We start from the raw sequence: 20,389 nt of genomic DNA on the forward strand, positions 1-20,389 counted from the left end.
ACTGAGTATGTGCGACTATGTCTAGATTCCCAGTCTTTTAGTGGTGGTCGCACATGCTCACTGATGCTCCATTTACACAGAGCATCTTGAGCTTGGTGTTGGCCCAATCAGACGGACCCAAAGCAATCTTATCATCTATCCTATGGATGGTTCTTTAAATGTTATTATGGGGGAAACCTGCCAAGAGAGCTACCAGGTCCATTTCACACGCTTGCATTTTGTGACATTAGCATGAATCCTGTCTAAAATCCTGATAAGGATGCCTTGGTATCAGTATGCACCTTATCCATTTTCCGACATCCCATTACCTCTGTAATGGTTTTAGCTGGACGAGGCGTGTTTTGATTTTCAATGAGGGGGGTCTGAAAAATAAGACGTAACCAAAAATAAACAAAATACAAACATAAATACAAAGAAAAATAAATATTAGTAATCACAAGGAGAAAATAATCAGGTTCATGAAAACATAAAAGAAAAAGATCTGTGGGGAAAAAATGAAGAAATGCAGAAACATAAAATGAAATAAAATGATAGAACTGTATAAATTATACATCAGTGAAAAGAAAAAGATCTAAAATGATTAAGTTTATAAATTATAACTAGTACTTATGGGGAATGAAAGGAGCTTACTATGTCAATATATTTTATGGTTAACATATCTCAAGACCACTGAGTTATAAAACTACAGGGGAAGCTGATAAACGTTAAGATATGGAGCAGAGCACTTAGTAACAACATGAGCGGCTTAATATTACACATTGAGGCCAATGGCATTTTAATGAATTTTACGGGATTAAAAAAGGGATAGAAATCCATCTATTTGAGCTGTAAAATATTATAATGAAGGATGTAATTTTGCAATCAGTCAGATTAGTGCAATACGTCACCTAATAGGATGTGCCATAAGTATCTGATAAATGCAGAACAGGGTTCCCCGATACCACCTCCCGGCAGGCATCCGTGCACCAGTGAGTGGATGCACCGCCACCTCTCCATTCACTGGTGGTCAGTTATCAGCCAGAACAGGGACTCTCTGATCTGGAGATAGAAGTGGTCCCTGAGAAAGGACTAACATCTATCGGAACATCATACGCCATGGTTGTATCTCGTAAAAAAAAAAAAAAAAAAAACAATTTAAATGTATTGGAGAGGGTGGCTGGCTATTTGCCGGCTATATTCGAAACTTCCATAGCATTGAAAGGAGAGATCCGCAGTATGTGCCACCAGCTTTCCAGTCACTGGTGGTTGGATACGAGCAGGAATGGGAGATCGGATGACCCGGGTCTAGAGATACAGTAGGTGTTGGTCCCATCAGGTTTATCCGACATTTATGGTGTATACTACGGATATGTCATAAATAATGAGTTGGAATCGTTGGCTAACAAAACATCTCTCTGCCATAGGTGACCAAATTGGATCAGTAAAATAATTACTAGTAACACATAGTATTGGACTTTCTGCTGCCTCCATTTAGAAGGAAAAATGGTTAACAGCCCTCAATGCAGGAGCAGGCAGTATTCATTTTCAGGATTGTATAATTAGGGTAGAGTCACACAACCGATTTCTCTACATCCGGAAAAAACGGTCCAATTATTCTGATCAGAGTTTGATGAGAGTGGCATCAGTTTTTTTTCGGATGTGGACATTTTGAAGGAAAAAAAAATAAAAAATTGTTTGTCTTCTCCGTTCTGCTGTTCCGTGGCAATGTCATCCAATTGTGATTAGAATTTTTTCATGGACCCATAGACTTGCATTGCCGATTTTGATCTGACACTCGAATCAAAATTGGACATATCTCCGATTTTTTTCGGCGTGTCTAGACAGCATGTAAGCACATTACAGCCTATGGGTCTTTTCATGTTTCCTTTTCTTTTTTGAGGATTGATCTTCTACCCCTAAAAATAAAAATTAGTACATGTCCTACAGACTAGCCAATACAAATGAATCCTCAAAAACCATTGGACAGCACACGGATGACATCTGTCTTTCATTTATGAGCTGTCAGATTTTCATAGACTTTTGAATGGAGAAAATTTATAAACCTCAGGGGGTTTTTTTTGCAATTCAGGTGCGGAATGCACTGTATAAATGCGAACCCAGCTAATCTGCGTCTCAGACTACCAACCTTATATATAAGGCATTAACAACAAAGAGGGCGGGCATCACCCACATAATTAATAGAAATCAACCCAAAGCATATAAAACAGACATGATAAAAAAACAAAAAAAGATATGCGCTATAACTGGGGATCTCTCAAGTAAATAAATCTATAATTATGTTTTTATTAACACATGATATGTGAAGACAACAAAACACATTTAAAAGCAATTAAAACTGCCCAAAAGGCACATGATTTCAACTTATAGACTTCAAATAAAGAGTCATGATAATACCCTTACTAACTATAGCAACTATTACAGAAAAGAATATATAAACCAATTGATTATTAAAAGCTCATAAATATATTAGAGAGGCTATGACAAGTAATATAACAAAAACAAGCTAGCCTAAAAGTTGTTCAGAAAGATTATCATATGGTACAGATAAAGTGTATACTACACAAAATAATAAAGTGCAAAATGCACAAAAAATAAAGTGTAAATGCATATATGGATTGTTCCCATAATAAACATATTAAAGTGCCATGACAAATAAATGATAATTATGTGAACAATCCATATATGCATTTGCACTTTATTTTTTGTGTATTATACACTTTATCTGTACCATATGATAATCTTTCTGAACAACTTTTAGGCTAGCTTGTTTTTAATATATTTATGAGCTTTTTATAATCAATTGGTTTATATACGGTATTCTTTTCTGCAATAGTTCCTGTAGCTAGTAGGGGTATTACCGTGGCTCTTTATTTGAAGTCTATAAGTTGAAATCATGTGCCTTAGGGCAGTTTTAATTGTTTTTAAATGTGTTTTGTTGTCTTTACATATCATGTGTTAATAAATACATAATTATTGATTTATTTCCTTGAGAGATCCCCAGTTATAGTGCATATCTTTTTTTTTTTTTTAACAGACTACCAACTTGTTTCAAAAGAAATCAATAAAACTTACAGATTTATTTTTTCAGTTTACACAGATAACAGATATATTATTCTTGTAAGATATTGGATTCAGGCTGTGTGCCCATGTAGCGTTTTACAAGCCTATATGCTGCGGAATTTCCGCAGCGTAAACGCTTCAAAAACGCTTGGTAATCCGCACCCCATGGTCCCCAATGACAAGCCGCACTGTCAATGCCCATGCTGCGGATTTTTCCGCAGCGTTTATGCTGCGCTCAAAAATCCGCAGCATGTCCATTAATTTTGCGGATACGCAGCGTAATCGCCGCCATTGACTTGCATTGAGACACATATAATCTGTGTCAGTACATTTGTACACACGGATTATATGCGTTTCAATGTGCGGATGGTACCCAAGTCTGGAGGAGAGAAGACTCTCATCCAGACCCGGGTACCATAGAAACTGTATAAAAAAGAATTTAAAATAAAAAATAAAGTTTATACTTACCTTCCGATGTCCTCCCGGTGTTATCTCTGCTGCGTCCGCTCTCTTGCAATGCTCCCGCTGTTTTGAACGACCTGCCATGACGTCACTGAGTCATGTGACCCATCACATGGCTCAATGACGTCACCGCAGGTCCTTCACACCACCGCGAGCCGCCCAACACACCGGACGCGGCAGAGAGAACACCGGGAGGACACGGAAGGTGAGTATAAACTTCATTTTTTTATTTTTTACCATTTTATTCCTTTTTTTTAACTAACTGGGTCACACTACTATAAATCCATGCCGGTTGCATGGATTTATATAGTGTGAACAAGTTGTCAAGCACTTTTCCAAGTGATGCTAAAATCGCTTGGAAAAGCGCTTGATAACCCGAATGCAGAAATGCATGCAAAAACGCTTTACAAACGCTTCTACCTGGCGGGAAAAACGCATGTAAAATCCGCATGCGTTTTTCCTGCCAGGGAGAAGCGTAAAAAATATGCAGCATTTCTGCATCGTGGGCACATAGCCTCAATGTTTTACTTCATTTAAAAAAATGCATCTTTCAGCTAAATTGCTGTTTTTCCAAAAATTTGTGCAACAATTAACACTAAACTAAATTAACGCTTTGTGCAGATTAAAGGTAACCTGTCATCAGTTTTTTTTCTATATAAAGTAGGATGCTGGTCCTCTGTGAGAGCATACTAGTTTTGTGTATGTATGTCCCCGATGCGTTCTGCATAACACAAAAAATAAGTTTCATTATACTCACCTACCATGCAGTCCGGTCCGATGGGCGTCTCTGGTCTTGATGCGGCGCCTCCTCTTTTCTTGCGATCGCAGTGCTCCTTTTTGCTTTATGTGGTTGACGCATCCTACACAGTCATCCACACAGTTTCCTCTATCAAGCTCCTGTGCAGATGTACTTTTCTCTCTCTCAAATGCACTGGCGTTCTTTGACCTTTCCTTGCGCTTGCACACTACAGTACTTTTCTCTGCCCTCAGAGGAGAAGAGAGAAGTACACCTACGCAGGAGCGAAATGGAGGACACTGTGTGGATGACGTAGGACGCATTTTACAAAAACCTACATTAAGTTTGTCAAAAGCATGTGGGAAAACGTGTTATGGTCTGATGTGACCAACGTTAAATTTTTTGCCCATAATTCCAAAAGGTATGTTTGATGCAATGCCAACTCTGTGCATTATCAAAAGATCACCATACCCACAGTGAAGCATGGAGGAGGCAGAATGAAACTTTGGGATTGCTTTTAGTTAGCTTTAACTGGGGCATTTGTCAAGGTGGAGGAAATTATAAGCAACTCCAAATATCAGTGAATTTTGCAACAAAACCTTCAGACCTCTGTTAAAAAGTTGAAGATGAAGAGGAATTTCATCTTTCAGCATGACAATGACTCTAAGCATACCTCTAAATGAGCAAAAAAAAATGCTCCACCAGAAGAAGATCAAAGTTTTGAAGTGGCCCAGTCAGAGCCCAGATCTGAATCCAATAGAAGATCTGTGGGTGACCTGAAGAGGGTGCTATACACAGGAGATGCCCTCTCAATCTGACAGATTTGGATCTACTGAAAGGAAGAGTGGGAAAAGATTGCCAATTCTAGATGTGCAGTGCTAATAAACTCCTACCCAAAAAGACTAAATGCTGCCATAAATTTTAAGGGTACTTCAACAAAGTATTAGTTTAAGGGTGTTCATATTTATGCACCCACATTATTTTAGTTTTCTATTTTTCTATTTCCAACCAGAAATATTTCAATTTATTTTTCAATGGATTTGCACAGATTATGGGTGACATTAAAGGTGGAAAAAGTTCTGAAATTATTTTTCTTGGTATGAATTTCTTCAACTACAAAACTCTGGCATTTTTACTTTGGTGTATGAACTTTTTATATTCACTATAAATGAGACATGTTAATATTCACTGTGTCATTACACACTAAGACCCCATTTCATCAATTTCTGCCAGAATTCTGGGGTAAAAGTTTTCATTTCGACAATTTTTTTGTGAAACTCGCAATTTATCATAATCTAAACCATAGAAAGTGGTGTGCGTTACGGCAGAAATGTCTTTTAGTCTCTGTAATGCCGGCATCCCTGCATGGTTCCTCTCTTGCCTCCCATCAGGGACACTGACATGCTCATCGCCACAGCCAGGGGTGGATTAAGAGCAGACAAGACCCCGGGCAGTTTAGAAGGCGTGGCTTCCCCCAAGTACCCAATGGATCAAGTGACCTGTCACTTGATCCCTTTTTGATAAATCATGTGATAGGTCATGTGAGTAACACACAGGTGCTCTGGTGCAGATCTGTAGATAAAAAAAGACAGATAGTGGCGTCCATAAAATAAAATGTTTCACTTGTATACAGCACTAAACATAACACAGCACTATATAAAATAGAGCAGGGGTGGGAGATTAATTTTCCCGAGGGGCCACATGAGAGACCGTGACTGTTGTGGAGGCCGAAGCCATAGGCTGAAATTAATTGTGCTCAATATTAATATTAACTTATTAATTATAATAATTTTAATTTAATTGCATGACTTAATATTGAACACAATTAAGTATGTGGACATCCCCCTATATACAGTATGAGTCCCCACATAGCTCCCTATATCCAGTATGAGTCCCCACATAGCTCCCTATATCCAGTATGAGCCTCCATGTAGCTCCCTATATACAGTGTGAGGCGGCACGCAGCTCCCTAGATACAGTGTGAGGCCGCACGCAGCTCGCTATATACAATGTGAGGCCAAACGAAGCTCCCTATTTACAGTGTGAGGCCGCACGCAGCTCCCTATATACAGTGTGAGGCTGCACGCTGCTCCCTATATACAGTGTGAGGCCGCACGCTGCTCCCTATATACAGTGTGAGGCCGCACGCTGCTCCCTATATGCAGTGTGAGGCCGCACGCAGCTCCCTATATGCAGTGTGAGGCCGCACGCAGCTCCCTATATGCAGTGTGAGGCCGCACACAGCTCCCTATATGCAGTGTGAGGCCGCACGCAGCTCCCTATATGCAGTGTGAGGCCGCACGCTGCTCCCTATATGTAGTGTGAGGCAGCACGCAGCTCCCTATATGCAGTATGAGGCCGCACGCAGCTCCCTATATACACTGTGAGGCCGCACACAGCTCCCTAGATACAATCTGAGGCCACAAGCAGCTCCCTATATACACTGTGAGGCCGTACGCAGCTCCCTATATACACTGTGTGGCTTCACGCAGCTCCCTATATACACCATGAGGCCGCACGCAGCTTCCTATATACACTGTGTGGCTTCACGCAGCTCCCCATATACACCATGAGGCCGCACGCAGCTTCCTATATACAGTGTGAGGCAGCATGCAGCTCCCTATATACAGTGTGAGGCCGCACGCAGCACCCTATATACACTATGAGGGCGCACGCAGCTCCCTATATACACTGTGAGGCCGCACGCAGCTCCATAAATACAATATGAGGCCACACGCAGCTCCCTATATATACAGTGTGAGGCCACACGCAGCTCCCTATATACACTGTGAGGCCATACGCAGCTCCCTATATACACTGTGTGGCTTCATGCAGCTCCCTATATACACTATGAGGCCGCACGCAGCTTCCTATATACAGTGTGAGGCCGCACGCAGCTCCCTATATACACTATGAGGCCACACTCAGCTCCCTATATACACTATGAGGTTGCACGCAGCTTATTAGATACACTATGAGGCCGCACGCAGCTCCCTATATATACACACATACATACACGCACATACGCACGCACACATCTACAAAGACACACAATTCAACATACATAGATATATTCACATATATACACACAACATTTGCAGATATATACAACCTCAGCTACATACAAATACATTTTTGCATGCTTCACAGCCTTTGATTGGAGCATCCAGACACATAGCGCTCACCTGCTGGACGGCTTGCCTCCAGTCCGGTCCGGCCCACACTCCTGGATCCTGTTCTTCAAGTCTCCCGAGCTCCGTGACACGGAGGCTGGCCGACACAACCACGCACAGCGGGGTGCGTCACGCGGCTGCGTCTGCTATACCATGATGCCGCCGGGCACAGCAGAACGCCGAAGTACAGTGCCTGCCGGCAGCTAAGACTGCAGGGCACTCAGTTGATTGGGGACCGGCGAAACCCTCCTCTGCTCTGCACAGTTAAGTGCAGTAGTCACAGGACGTCCGGGGCTCAGGCAAAAAAGTCCCCAGATATACAACGACTCCACTTGCGCCACCAATAGCGGTGCACCAAACATTATAGTGAGGGCAATCTGGCCATGGGCACCCCCGGAGTCTCAGGCCCCAGGCGGCAGCCCAGATTGCCCTCATTATAATCTGCCTATGGCCACAGCCGCTCGGCGCTATCCCCTGCTCTGTCTCCCATCGCGGCTCCCAGCTTCCAACGCCAGCCTCACAGGTCTCCTGGCAACGTGCTTGGGGGGGTCGTGCACTCCCTGCTTCTTAAAGGGACAGCTGTGCACTCTGGAAATGTCCCCACCCTATAGCTGAGAGGCATTAGGTATTTAAGGCACCCTCCCCTGTAGGGAGGAGCCTGAGCTACTTCATTACATAGTGTGTCCTTAGCCCACTAGTCCGTTGTTAGGTCCCTGTGTTCCTGTATCTGTCCTGCGACCCTGTACCAGAATCTGTCCTATGTTCCCGTACCCGTCCTGCGATCCTATACCCGAGTCTATCCCATGCTCCTGAACTTGTCCTGCTAACCAGAACCCGAACCTGTACAGTCTGTAACCAAACATGATTTTGAATCCGTCCTGCCAGAACCTGCACCTGTACCAGAACCCGGTCTGTCTGAAGGAGACCAGTGTCCATACTACCAGTAATCCAGGCCCTGTCCTGCCTGACACTCCTAGTCTGTACCTGCGACCTTGACCCTTGGGGTCAACTGCTGCAGTACCAGGGACTGCACTGGAGTGGTGCTAACTGTAGCTCAAGCCTAACCTCACCATCAGAGGCTCTACTGAAGACCAGGTAGTCGCTTAGTTATGCCCGTCCAGGGTAAGCTCGACCCGTGGTGCAGTGGGTCCACGCCCACCAACGTGACAGTCTCAGACTGGAGTATATTTCTTGTGTTGGCTTTGGGTCACTGTAGAGGCTCGGCTCACTGTCTGTGAATCTTCGCTCTGTATCCAGCGCAATTGTAGAATGTTATTGTTATATATTGGGTCTTACCCGGACATACATAGAGAAGTAAAATATTTACCCAGGCATGTCTTTATAAAGCTAGTGTCACGCCAGGTGTAAGTGCAACACAGAGGGGAAAGGGAAAGGAAGCCCAGACACTAGGGAAAGGGGGAAGAGGTGACCTCCTAATCTGGATTAGCATCACCCTGTCTCCCCCTAACATCCCTATACAGCCTCCGCAGCTGTCGCCGATCACGTGTCTCGCCCTACTATCCCTGGCGTAAGGCTATAGCTGCGGGTGGCAGGAGATGAGCACTAGTCAACCTCCGCTAGCACTCTAAAGACAAAATGGGAAGACAACACAGGGGAATAACAACTTAGCTTTAGAAGAACTCCAACAGGGCACACGGCCTCAAGACTCCAGAGAGGACGTGATGCTGCTTCAGCCAAGGTCAAAGTAGAAATGAGTATAACTGGCGACGCCCACCTAGATACACCAGGTATATATACACCCAGACTAAAGGGAGGTAGTCGCTGGATCATAAACACAACCTCCTACTAGGCAGCTGTCTGCATTGCCAAACGTGGAGCTCTCCTGCAAACCACTGCAGGGCGACTGTCTGCCACCTCTGACACACCTATGACAGCTAGAGATGCATATCATTACTACTTATCCCCAATTTTATATTTACACTTACAAAAAAAAATCAGTTGAATTAACCCTATTATAATATGCCCTATTTAGATCATAATACATTGGAGTGGGGGATCTGTTTCATTTTATTAGCTAAGAGCAAACCTCCAAGTAAAATGTAAACACTGTTATACACCTAGTGCAAAGCCTGAGGAGTGGTGAGAAATTTCCTGTGTCATGTGCTGCCCAGCCTGCTATGCACTAGGCACATCACAGTGTATACATTTCACACACAGCTCAGGTCATGTGTCAACACGGTAAACTCTCTCCTGTATCCAGAGACCATAGAAAATCTCTTACCGATTGGATAAATTGAATTACATTAAATTATATGTCTTACTTTTTAGAGCTCAGTTATGTATATTTTCTTTTGTTTGGTTAACCCTTTTAAATTTTGTCATTATGTGCAAGAGTTTTCTAACTATAGCAATATTATCATATCCACATCTTTCTTACCTTGTTACAGTTTTTTGATCCCGAGCACATGCCGCTATTCATGTTTTCTTTGTCAGATATCCCTGAAATAAATAAATCACTAGTTATTGAGATCTGGCAAGAAAAAAAAAGTGAATATAATTCAACGTGAAGCTTTAGGAATATCTGAAGATTGAAAAACGGTGGGGAAATTTGCTGTAAAAGTGGAAGTTCTCCTGTGGTGATCAGTCCTAGTTAGTGTTGTAATAAATGCTTCTGTTCTGCAATTTTCACTGGAATTCTTCTACTCAATGTTTGTACTACTCAAGAAAGTCCAGATCAGGTTACGGCTCCACTGTGGGTAAGAGAGATGGCCTTGACAAATCAAAAATATATTCAGACTTTCCAGACTCAATTTTTCCTTCCTCCACTTTACTGACAGGATAGCCTGGGACTTGGTTTAACTTTAGTAATGTAGTGGGTGGGGTTTAATGGCCCCTTAAAGAGATTGTCCACTTTTCATACAACCCCTTCAAAATCCCTATGTTTCCCGCCAGTAAAATAACAACACCTATACTCACACTCTGTGCCGGGGCCATTCCAGCTTTGCTGGCACTGCCTCTCCCGGGGATGGCATGACATTGTTATGCCACGTGATCCCTGCGGCCAATCAGCTCTGGCTTCCTGGTCCCACATTTTGGACGTAATTGACATCTGGAGGAAGTGAGAGCTGTGGCTGCTCTCTGACTTTCTCTTGATGATCTCGGGGAGGGCCAATGCCGACACTGATGGAACGGTGTCGACAAAGGAGGTGAGTATAGGTATTATAATTTTAGTGGGGGGAAACACAGGGATTGAGGAGGAGTTATCCGAGTAGTGGACAAGCACTTTAAGGCTCCTATACACATTAGAATATCGTCAGTTAAAGGAGCCGATATGAGCGGAATCTTCCGGCAGTCCAATTTTTATGGGGGCAAATTCTGTATATTTTCTGAGATTATATGTTGAGCTGTTCCTGTTATTCTCTAGGGAATATATGAATAATTTGTCAACTGGGTTCACATTTAACTTGTCAATCACTAACAGCAGCATTTAAAGGTATTGGTTTCTGATGCACGCATGCACCAGTTCCCATCAACCCGGACCCTCTCCTTCTCAGGAGAATGTCAATTTCACTTATTTCTTCAATATTTTTATATTGCAGTATATAAAACAAGCGATCAAACAGGTTGAAGTACCCTACAAAGTCTAAAAAGTAAAGTAAGAATTTTAAAAAATTGTTTAAAATGAAAAAAATCTAAAAATAGTCCTCTTTTTCTAGTTAAAAAATAAAGAAATAAAAGAAAAATACATACAGTAACTGTTATTATCGTGGTCGTAAAAAGTCAATCTATCAATGAAAATTACAGCTCAGCACACAAAAAAATCAAGCTCTCACAAAGTTCCAATTGACAGAAAAATAAAAGGATACGAGTCTCAGAAAATGGTGTCACAACCCAATTGTTTTTATGACAAAATTCTAAAAAAATGTAACCATTAAAGTATATAAAAAAATACATAATTTTGGCTTTGCCGTAATCATACTGACCTGAAAAAAATCACTTAAAACTTAAAATTAAAAACAATGACGGAATTGATTTTTTATTTTTTTTTTAACCCACTTGGAAATTTTTTCCTGTTCTTCAGCACATTATATGGTAAAGAAGAACGCTGCTGCTGAGTCCTGCATTGTTTATTAATGTAACAGAATAAAGGACTTAGAATGACAAAGAATAGAAAGGACACGTGATGAAAAATAACATTGACTTACTGTCATTAGAGCCGGTCTCAAGAACGCCGTATGGAGGAGCCAAGAAGCCAGCCATGTACTGCCGATATTTCTATTAAAAAAAAAAGATATTAAAGACATTAATGAATTAAAATGACAACTACTTGTATGGGGCTAGTTCAGGCACTAACAAATGGCAAGTTGTTTCCTTTTTAACTTTGTAAAATGCTATTTCCTAATGTTTCATTTCCATCAGTTCCTTCTTCTCTCTTTTAGCAGAAATACAAAGGTAATACCTTCTGTGACATTATTTGTAGCAACATTATAGTCATTTGATTCCAAAATTCGGCACCCGAGGTAGCAGCAGACCTACTGTGAGGAATATGAATTCCAGTAAAGGGAGGTGTGAGATGAACAGCAGCGATATTTATGGACTGTCTAATCCTTTATAATGGGATAATGTGACAGCTCGTTTCATGACTAGTACAGGCATTAGCTGCAGAGAAGCAGGATCGCTCCGCAGTCTCCGAGACGCACTGTCACTTTCAATAATTAACATTAGCCGATGAATTTAGTAAGAAATCAATAAACAGAGGCCGGATTACCATGAATCCCACTGAGATGGTGAATACATCCGAAATTACACCTTTAACCCTAATTTCCCTACATACAGTAAGATACTCAATTAATAGGGTTTAGAAAACTCATTTGTGATTATCTTAATACAGAATAGGAAGGTAACATAAGACGCCACTATTTAGGACTTGTATCAATTAGCCAGAACAAAGTGCAGCTACAACTACTATCTTTCCCTTTGGAGGACTCAGCATACAAGAACGGTCCATTGATTTCAATGGATATTGTGTAATGCAATATTTCCCCTGTGGGAGCACTGCAGAAGAATCAAACACATTCTGAAGTCTCCTCCTCCCAAAATGGCAGCTGATTACTGATGATTTTAGCAATGGGACAGCCAGCCACCGTATGGTTACCCGTCTAGTAAAAAGGATGAACAGCCACATTAAGTACATAGACACATGATTGCGTCAAAAATCCATGATAAAAAACGACTGAATTGCAATTTTAAGCCGACAAAGTATTTGACATCTGCCTTCGTTATTATTATTTTTAGACTGGTTGCTTACTATATACACCCCATGGACAAACATGAGCAATATAGTTTTGATTTTTTGAGCAGCATGGTGGGCCAGTGGTTAGCACTGTTTTGCAGCTCTGAGGTCCTGGGTTCAAATCCCACCAAGAACAGCATACAGGAGCTTGTATGTTGTTTGCGTGGGTTTTCTCTGGGTACATACTGTTAGGGAATTTATATTGTGAACCCCAATGAGGACAGTGGATGATGATTTCTGTAAAGCGCTGCAGAATGTGATGGTGCCATCATATGGCAAAACATAATAATGGAGGATTATATTTGGCCCGTAACACCACCGCTATGTAGGGCCCATTATTCTGTATGGAGGACTATGTTGGGCCCATTATTCTGTATGGAGGACTATGTGGGGCCCATTATTCTGTATGGAGCACTATGTGGCGCCCATTATACTGTATGGAGCATTTTGTGTGGCCCATTGTTCTGTATGGAGGATTATGTGGGGCCCAATATACTGTATGGAGGACTATGTGGGGCCCATTATACTGTACAGAGGACTATTTGGGGCCCATTATGCTGTATGGAGGATTATGTGGGGCCCATTATACTGTATGGAGGACTATGTGGGGCCCATTATACTGTATGGAAGACTATGTGGGGCCACTATACTGTATGGAGGACTATGTGGGGTCCACTATACTGTATGGAGGACTATGTGGGGTCCATACTGTATGGAGAACTATGTGGGGCCCATTATACGGTATGGAGGACTATGTGGGGCCCATTATACTGTATGGAGGACTATGTGGGGCCCATTATTCTGTATGGAGGACTATGTGGGCCCATTATACTGTATGGAGGACTTTGTGGGGCCCATTATACTGTATGGAGGACTATGTGGGGTCCATTATACTGTATGGAGGACTATGTGGGGCCCATTATACTGTATGGAGGACTATGTGGTGTCCACTATACTGTATGGAGGACTATGTGGGGCCCATTTTACTGTATGGAGCACTTTGTGGGGCCCATTATACTGTATCGAGGACTATGTGGGGTCCACTATACTGTATGGAGGACTATGTGGGGCCCATTATTCTGTATGGAGGACTATGTGGGCCCATTATACTGTATGGAGGACTTTGTGGGGCCCATTATACTGTATGGAGGACTATGTGGGGTCTATTATACTGTATGGAGGACTATGTGGGGCCCATTATACTGTATGGAGGACTATGTGGGGTCCACTATACTGTATGGAGGACTATGTGGGGCCCATTTTACTGTATGGAGCACTTTGTGGGGCCCATTATACTGTATGGAGGACTATGTGGGGTCCACTATACTGTATGGAGGACTATGTGGGGTCCACTATACTGTATGGAGGACTATGTGGGGCCCATTATACAGTATGGAGAACTATGTGGGGCCCATTATACTGTATGGAGGACTTTGTGGGGTCCATTATACTGTATGGAGGACTATGTGGGGCTCATTATACTGTATGGAGGACTATGTGGGGCCCATTATTCTGTATGGAGGACTATGTGGGGCTCATTATTCTGTATGGAGGACGATGTGGGGCCCATTATTCTGTATTCTGGTTGGCCCGTGACTTTGTGCAAGTTTTTAATTTTGGCCCTCTGTGTGTTTGAGTTTGACATCCCTGTCATAGAGCAATCTAAAGGGATCTGGACTTACAAAGGGCCCCCTGTGTTGCGTTATTGGAGTACCTGCTGGCCAGAGGAGGGAAACTTAAGCAAGAGTGGTCAAACTAGCTGTATCAGTAAATGGAGGGACAGAATAAGGAGACAAAACTGGTCAAAGGAATAGTTGGGGTCAGATACCAGGAAGTCAGTCAAGAGCAAAGTCAGGCAACCCAAGAGGGATTATGGAGAAAGATGTAGTCAGTTACAAAAGACTAGCAGACAAATTGCACCAAAGATTTATTATTTATTTATTATGCATTGCTTACATAGCACCCCTATATTCCACAGTGCTTTACAGATATTATCATCACTGTCCCCATTGGGGCTCACAATCTAAATTCCCTATCAGTATGTCTTTGGCGTGTCTGAGGAAACTGGAGAACCAGGAAGAAACCGACACAAACACGGGGAGAACATACAAAGATGTATAAGGTAAACCAATCAATAACTGGCAACTCCCAGCAGATTGCTGGGAGTTTAAATAGAGTGTGGTCCTGCTCCAGAGACCACAGTGGAGAGCCAATTACACCCGCTGAGCAGCTGGATAGCACACGCACTCCCTAGTTGGGTGGCACAGGTCACAGCCATTTCAGTATTCTTAGCCAGAAAGCCCCTGAGCAGCCTAGTGATATCGGTAATTCTGCCTCCTTCATCGCCAGTGTCACCCGCAGAGTGAATGTGGTGGTGTCTGGTTACAGAGGCAGAACATTGGAGTAGGTCCAGGTAAGGATAAAACAATAATAGAAATGCTTCAGTATGGTGTTAGAAGGAAATGGTCCAGTCTCATATTAATAAGACTTAAGTCTATTTACACGTCACCATTTTTCTAAACTACGATCCCTTGAAAATGATTATTACTCTAAAATATACATTTATATCACTACTGTACAATAGTCAGATGTACAAGAAAATTGGGCTCGTCTAGCTTTAAAAAAAAAAAAGAAAAAAAAAGGTGCCTCAGAAGTGATCTTATTTCCATACATACAGTGGAGAAAATAAGTATTTGATACACTGATGATTTTGCAAGTTTTCCCACCTACAAAGAATGGAGAGGTCTGTAATTTTTATCGTAGGTACACTTCACCTGTGAGAGACAAAATCTAAAAAGAATCCAGAAAATCACATTGTATTATTTTTACATAATTAAATTGCATTTTATTGCATGTTTTAATTTTTACTACATAAATCAATAGTACACATAAAGATAAGCAACTTTGTAAGATATCTTATCAGAGAAACCTGCTTCTTTCTCCTCTTAGATCGATTTTTCACTATCAATTCATAATATAAAAGCTGTAAAATCTATATTCAATGAAGACCGATTTTCCTATTACTGAGATAGGAGATGACAGTTGGTGCTTTTAAAATTCTATGGAAGGGGAAAAGGGGAGGTAGAGAGGGGGGAGGAGCTAGAGGCAGACACAGAAATTCACCTGCAAATTCTCCTGAAATGTTAGATACAGTTCTCCATAAATCTTTACCAGTTAGAGAATTTAGAGAATGAATGATCAGTCTAGGACGAGAAAGAAGCAGATTCTCTAATAATATATATTAGAACATTTCTTATTTTCGTGCTATAAAATGTATAACTGATGGAGAAAGGTTGAACTTGATGGACTTATTTCTTTTTTTTAAGCCTATGTAACTATTGATTTATGGGAAACAATTTAAAATGATGAAAGCACAACTGAGTGCGCTCACCATTAAGGGTGTGGAGCCAAATCGCCTCGTCCAGATCCGGTCAGAGAAGCTGTAGAAACTCATATGAGGAAGAAGGAATAGATGATCCAGGGTATCAGGCTTGTTTCTTTAGATAAAACATAGCTTTTATTATGCCTATTAAAACAATGCTCCACACCGAGATCTCGAGACTATGACTAAGACTAAACTTCGAAACGCGTAGGTCCCGATCCTTTGATCTACATCTGCACTTTATGGACATTCGGTGTGGAGCATTGTTTTAATGGGCATAATAAAAGCTATGTTTTATCTAAAGAAACAAGCCTGATACGCTGGATCAAGTCTGCGACTAAAAAGCTGTTCGATTATTCTCATATAATTTCCATGTATTTTGGTGTTTTGATAACGAAAAAAATATTGAAAAAAATCCTAAACGTCAGGACTTGTCACAAACCTATGGGTTCTTCTGCAAACTCTGGTGTGAATCATCGGCAGGCAGCTTATTTTCTTTCCCCATTAACATCAAAAGGATCTGCGTGATTGGCTGGTGGCAGTCAGGTGGTTAGTGACATAATGAAAGGTTCTTAGGCTATGTGCCCACGATGCAGAAATGAAGCAGAAAATTTCTGCAGCATTTCTGCATCTCCCTGGCAGAAAAAACGCATGCAGATTGTGCATGCGTTTTTCCTGCAGAATACATGCGGATTCACATGCGTATCCACATGCGTTTCCGCATGCGGACTGACAAGCACTTTCCAGGCGATAGCATCACTTGGAAAGTGCTTGACAACTAGGTCACACTGTATAAATCCATGCAAACGGCATGGATTTATACAGTGTGACCGTAAAAATAAAAAAATAAAGCTATACTTACCCCCGATCCCCCGCCGCGTGAGCTGTCGCGTGTATTGTCGCGCTACTTCCGGGTTGCCGGCATCTCGCGAGACAGCCTGCGGTCACATGACCGCGACGTCATCTCAGGTCCTGGAAGGAGAAGCACTGCACGGGCCGCCGGACAGGTGAATATAAACTTTATTTATTATTTTATTCTTTTTTTTACAGGTAGAATGGTACCCAGGTCTGGATGTGAGTCTCCTCTCCTCCAGAACTGGGTACCATCCGCACATAGAGACGCATAGAATCCGCTTGTACAAATGTACAGGTGCGGATTCTATGCGTCTCAATGCAAGTCAATGGCGGCGCTTCCGCAAAATTAATGAACATGCTGCGGATTTATGAGCACTGCAGAAACGCTGCGCAGCATGTGCATTGACATTGCGGAATGCCATTGGGGACCATGGCATGGTGTGGATTACCATGCGTTTTTGATGCGTTTCCGCTGCGGAAATTCCGCAGCATAAACGCATGAAAAACGCATCGTGTGCACGCAGCCTTATGCTTTCAAGAAACTTGCATTGGAATTTCATTCATCAACCGTGTTTCCCCAAATTAGCGTTATGGCTTTGTTGAAGTGTATTGATTCGCCTGACCGTTTCTGTTTCATTCGTGGTGAATATAGGGTGTTGAATTAACAGCTGAATATTACAGACTTTGTGAAAAACTTATACTTCGCATACTTCGGACTAAACCTTGGAGATCAAGATAAAGTTTGGGCGCCTCATAAAGTGTGCAAATGGTGTGTTGAGGACCTCCGAAATTGGTTCAAAGATAAGAAAAGGGCTTTCCGTTATGGGATTTCTATGGTATGGCGAGAGCAAAAGAACCATAGTGACGACTGTTACTTTTGTTCATGCAATGTGAAAGGGTATAATTCCAGATGGAAGCATTCCATTCCATACCCCAATCTTCACTCAGCAATTCGTCCCATCCCCCATGGCACAGATATACCAGTACCCAGGGACCCTGCTACCTTGGAAGAGATACCTAGCTCCGATGAAGGTGGAATCATACCTGAACCAGATGACGAATCAAGTTCTGACTTTGAAGATGATACAAGACCAACATTTTTTTCCCAGGAGGAGATAAAGGATTTAGTAAGAGACTTGAATCTTCCCAAAGATGCCGTTGAGTTACTCGGATCAAGGTCAAAAGCAGGAATTTATTGTTACCCGGAGCGTCTTTTTCATGGTTCAGACATCGTGAAAAGGAGTTCAGTCCTTACTTTGCCCAGGAAGACAAGTTGGTTTATTGCATCGATGTCGAAGGTTTGATGGGTCAATTCAAAATTCAATATGATTCACCGCAATGGCGACTTTTTATAGATTCTTCAAAAAGAAGTCTCAGAGCTTTTTGAGTTCAAAGTTTTACTCCACAATGGCGTTTTTTACACTTGTATCCCTGTAGGTCATTAAATACACTTGAAGGAAACCTATGAGAACTCGGAATTGGTTCTTCGTAAACTGAAATATGAAGACCACGGCTGGCAAGTGTGTGGGGATTTAAAGGCCTTGTGCATGCTGCTGGGGCAACAAGCTGGGTATACCAAATACCCTAGTTTTCTGTGTCTGTGGGACAGTCAAGACCAACAAAATCACTGGAAAAAGAAGAGTTGGCAGCCGAGGGTGCTCAAAGTCGGTGAAAAAAATGTCCTCCGTGAAACTTTTGTACCTCCCTATAAAGTTCTTCTACCACCTCTCCACATAAAATTGGGCTTGATGAAGCAATTCGTAAAATCACTTCCAAGAGATGGGGAATGCTTCAAATATTCAAATACTTGGTCACCAAGTTTCCAAGCCTCTCGGAGGCAAAATTGAAGGAAGGTGTGTTCGTCAGACCAGACATTAGAAGGCTTACAGCTGATAAAGAGTTTGTCAATACCATGACGGATCCTCAAAAAGAAGGGTGGATTGCATTTAAAGAGATCGTAGAGAAGATTTTAGGCAATAAAAAAGATCCTGACTACAAAAAGATCGTTGGACGAATGCTGAAAGCATTTCAAGCTTTAGGTTGCCTGATGAGTTTGAAAGTGCATTTCCTCCATTCCCACCTTGACTACTTTCCTGATAATTTGGGAGCTGTGAGTGAAGAGCAAGGTGAACGATTCCACCAGGACATTAAAGAGATGGAAAGAAGATACCAGGGAAAATGGAGCATTACAATGATGGCAGACTACTGTTGGATGCTTCAGAGAGACATTCCAGATGCTACTCACAAGCGTAAATGTACTAAGAGGAGCCTCTCAAGGAAAACAAAATCAATTTTAGTGAATGTTAGTGAGCTCATTTCAGTTCAAAAATGATTTTCATGAAAAATTTGTAATAAAAAATTAATTTTATAAGTCTATTTTCAAGTATTTCGGGGTATTGCCTTATTTAACATAGTTACCTATATTGTCAGGAAACGTGATGTCCTATGACAAAACGGAGGTCATTTTCGGATTCAGCGAACCAAAAAACATAAAGATTATGTGGAATAACCAAAACAACTCTTGAAATTTTATTTTTTTAGCAGACCTGTGATTCCTTCTTCCTCATATAAATTTAAAATGATGGTTACTCTTATACACATATTATTTGTTAGAGTGTATTTTCTATACGCTTTTGTGCATGTTTGTACTATGTATATGTGTGCAATGTGTTTATGTGTGCATGATGTATTAACGTGTGTCGCAGTCTTTGCAGCTTTCGCATTGAATAGAATAGTACAAATTAGGGTATTACTGTATATGAAAGTAGCAGACATTGTATATAGATGTGAAATTTTCTACTGGATTTTAGGCTACACAATTCATGTTATTTCATCTGAGCCCCGGCAAGGTAGATATGGTGGTAAAAATAGCAAGTGTTATATAAGGCTGCCTCTCAGGATTCAAAAGGAAATCTGCAGAACAAGTCAGTGTTCTAACCGAATGTACAATCTCATATGAGCTCGGTTAGCAATCCCTGCTCCGGTATAAATACAGAACATGAGACGTTGATAAGGAGCGCTCGGCCCACGTATCCTGCCCTTTTGTGCAGACTATAATAGCCGGGGTCCCACTTGATGGATGGCCTTTTTATATTCATGATAACCTGATGTCTATTACATTCCATTACTGTATTAACCTCTTTTCTATCCACTGTTAGGTTATTTCATAAATCCATCAGATTTTCTACAGAAACATCTCTTGACTTTTACCATAATTGTGCTACCGCCAGCCCTGAAGAACATCTCATATTCCTGCCTCGTATCCAGTGACATTAAAAGGAAAACGTATTACCTTGATCCTGGTATTAGATTTTGTATTTTAGGCGATTTTTTTGGCTTATTTTATTTATTTACTTTTACTCACTCATATAGCGCCATTAACTCCTCAGCGCTCTATACACATCTATTATAATGTTCTGCAACATTTTCATACATTTATAAGATAGTTATTGTTGTTATTTTTATTT

The 20,389-nt window shown here is 41.6% G+C and overlaps 1 protein-coding gene across 4 annotated transcripts in view; it reads right to left on the reverse strand.

Moving 5' to 3' along the window:
- The window catches only part of RAPGEF4 (Rap guanine nucleotide exchange factor 4), a 370,796-nt gene that overhangs the window by 136,255 nt on the left and 214,152 nt on the right, over positions 1-20,389 (reverse strand). For 2 of the 4 annotated variants that reach the window (XM_073646932.1, XM_073646935.1), the window contains 3 exons: positions 11,598-11,667; positions 9,830-9,891; positions 282-362 (listed from right to left, as the gene is read on the reverse strand). In XM_073646932.1, coding sequence (XP_073503033.1) covers positions 282-362; positions 9,830-9,891; positions 11,598-11,667 — 213 coding nt within the window. The remainder of the gene's footprint in view (positions 1-281; positions 363-9,829; positions 9,892-11,597; positions 11,668-20,389) is intronic. The other 2 variants (XM_073646933.1, XM_073646934.1) reach the window with 2 other exon arrangements.

The sequence above is a fragment of the Phyllobates terribilis genome, unplaced genomic scaffold (assembly GCF_046119375.1).
Source record: "Phyllobates terribilis strain yellow unplaced genomic scaffold, ASM4611937v1 Scaffold_9__5_contigs__length_417890890, whole genome shotgun sequence".
NCBI lineage: Eukaryota > Metazoa > Chordata > Amphibia > Anura > Dendrobatidae > Phyllobates > Phyllobates terribilis.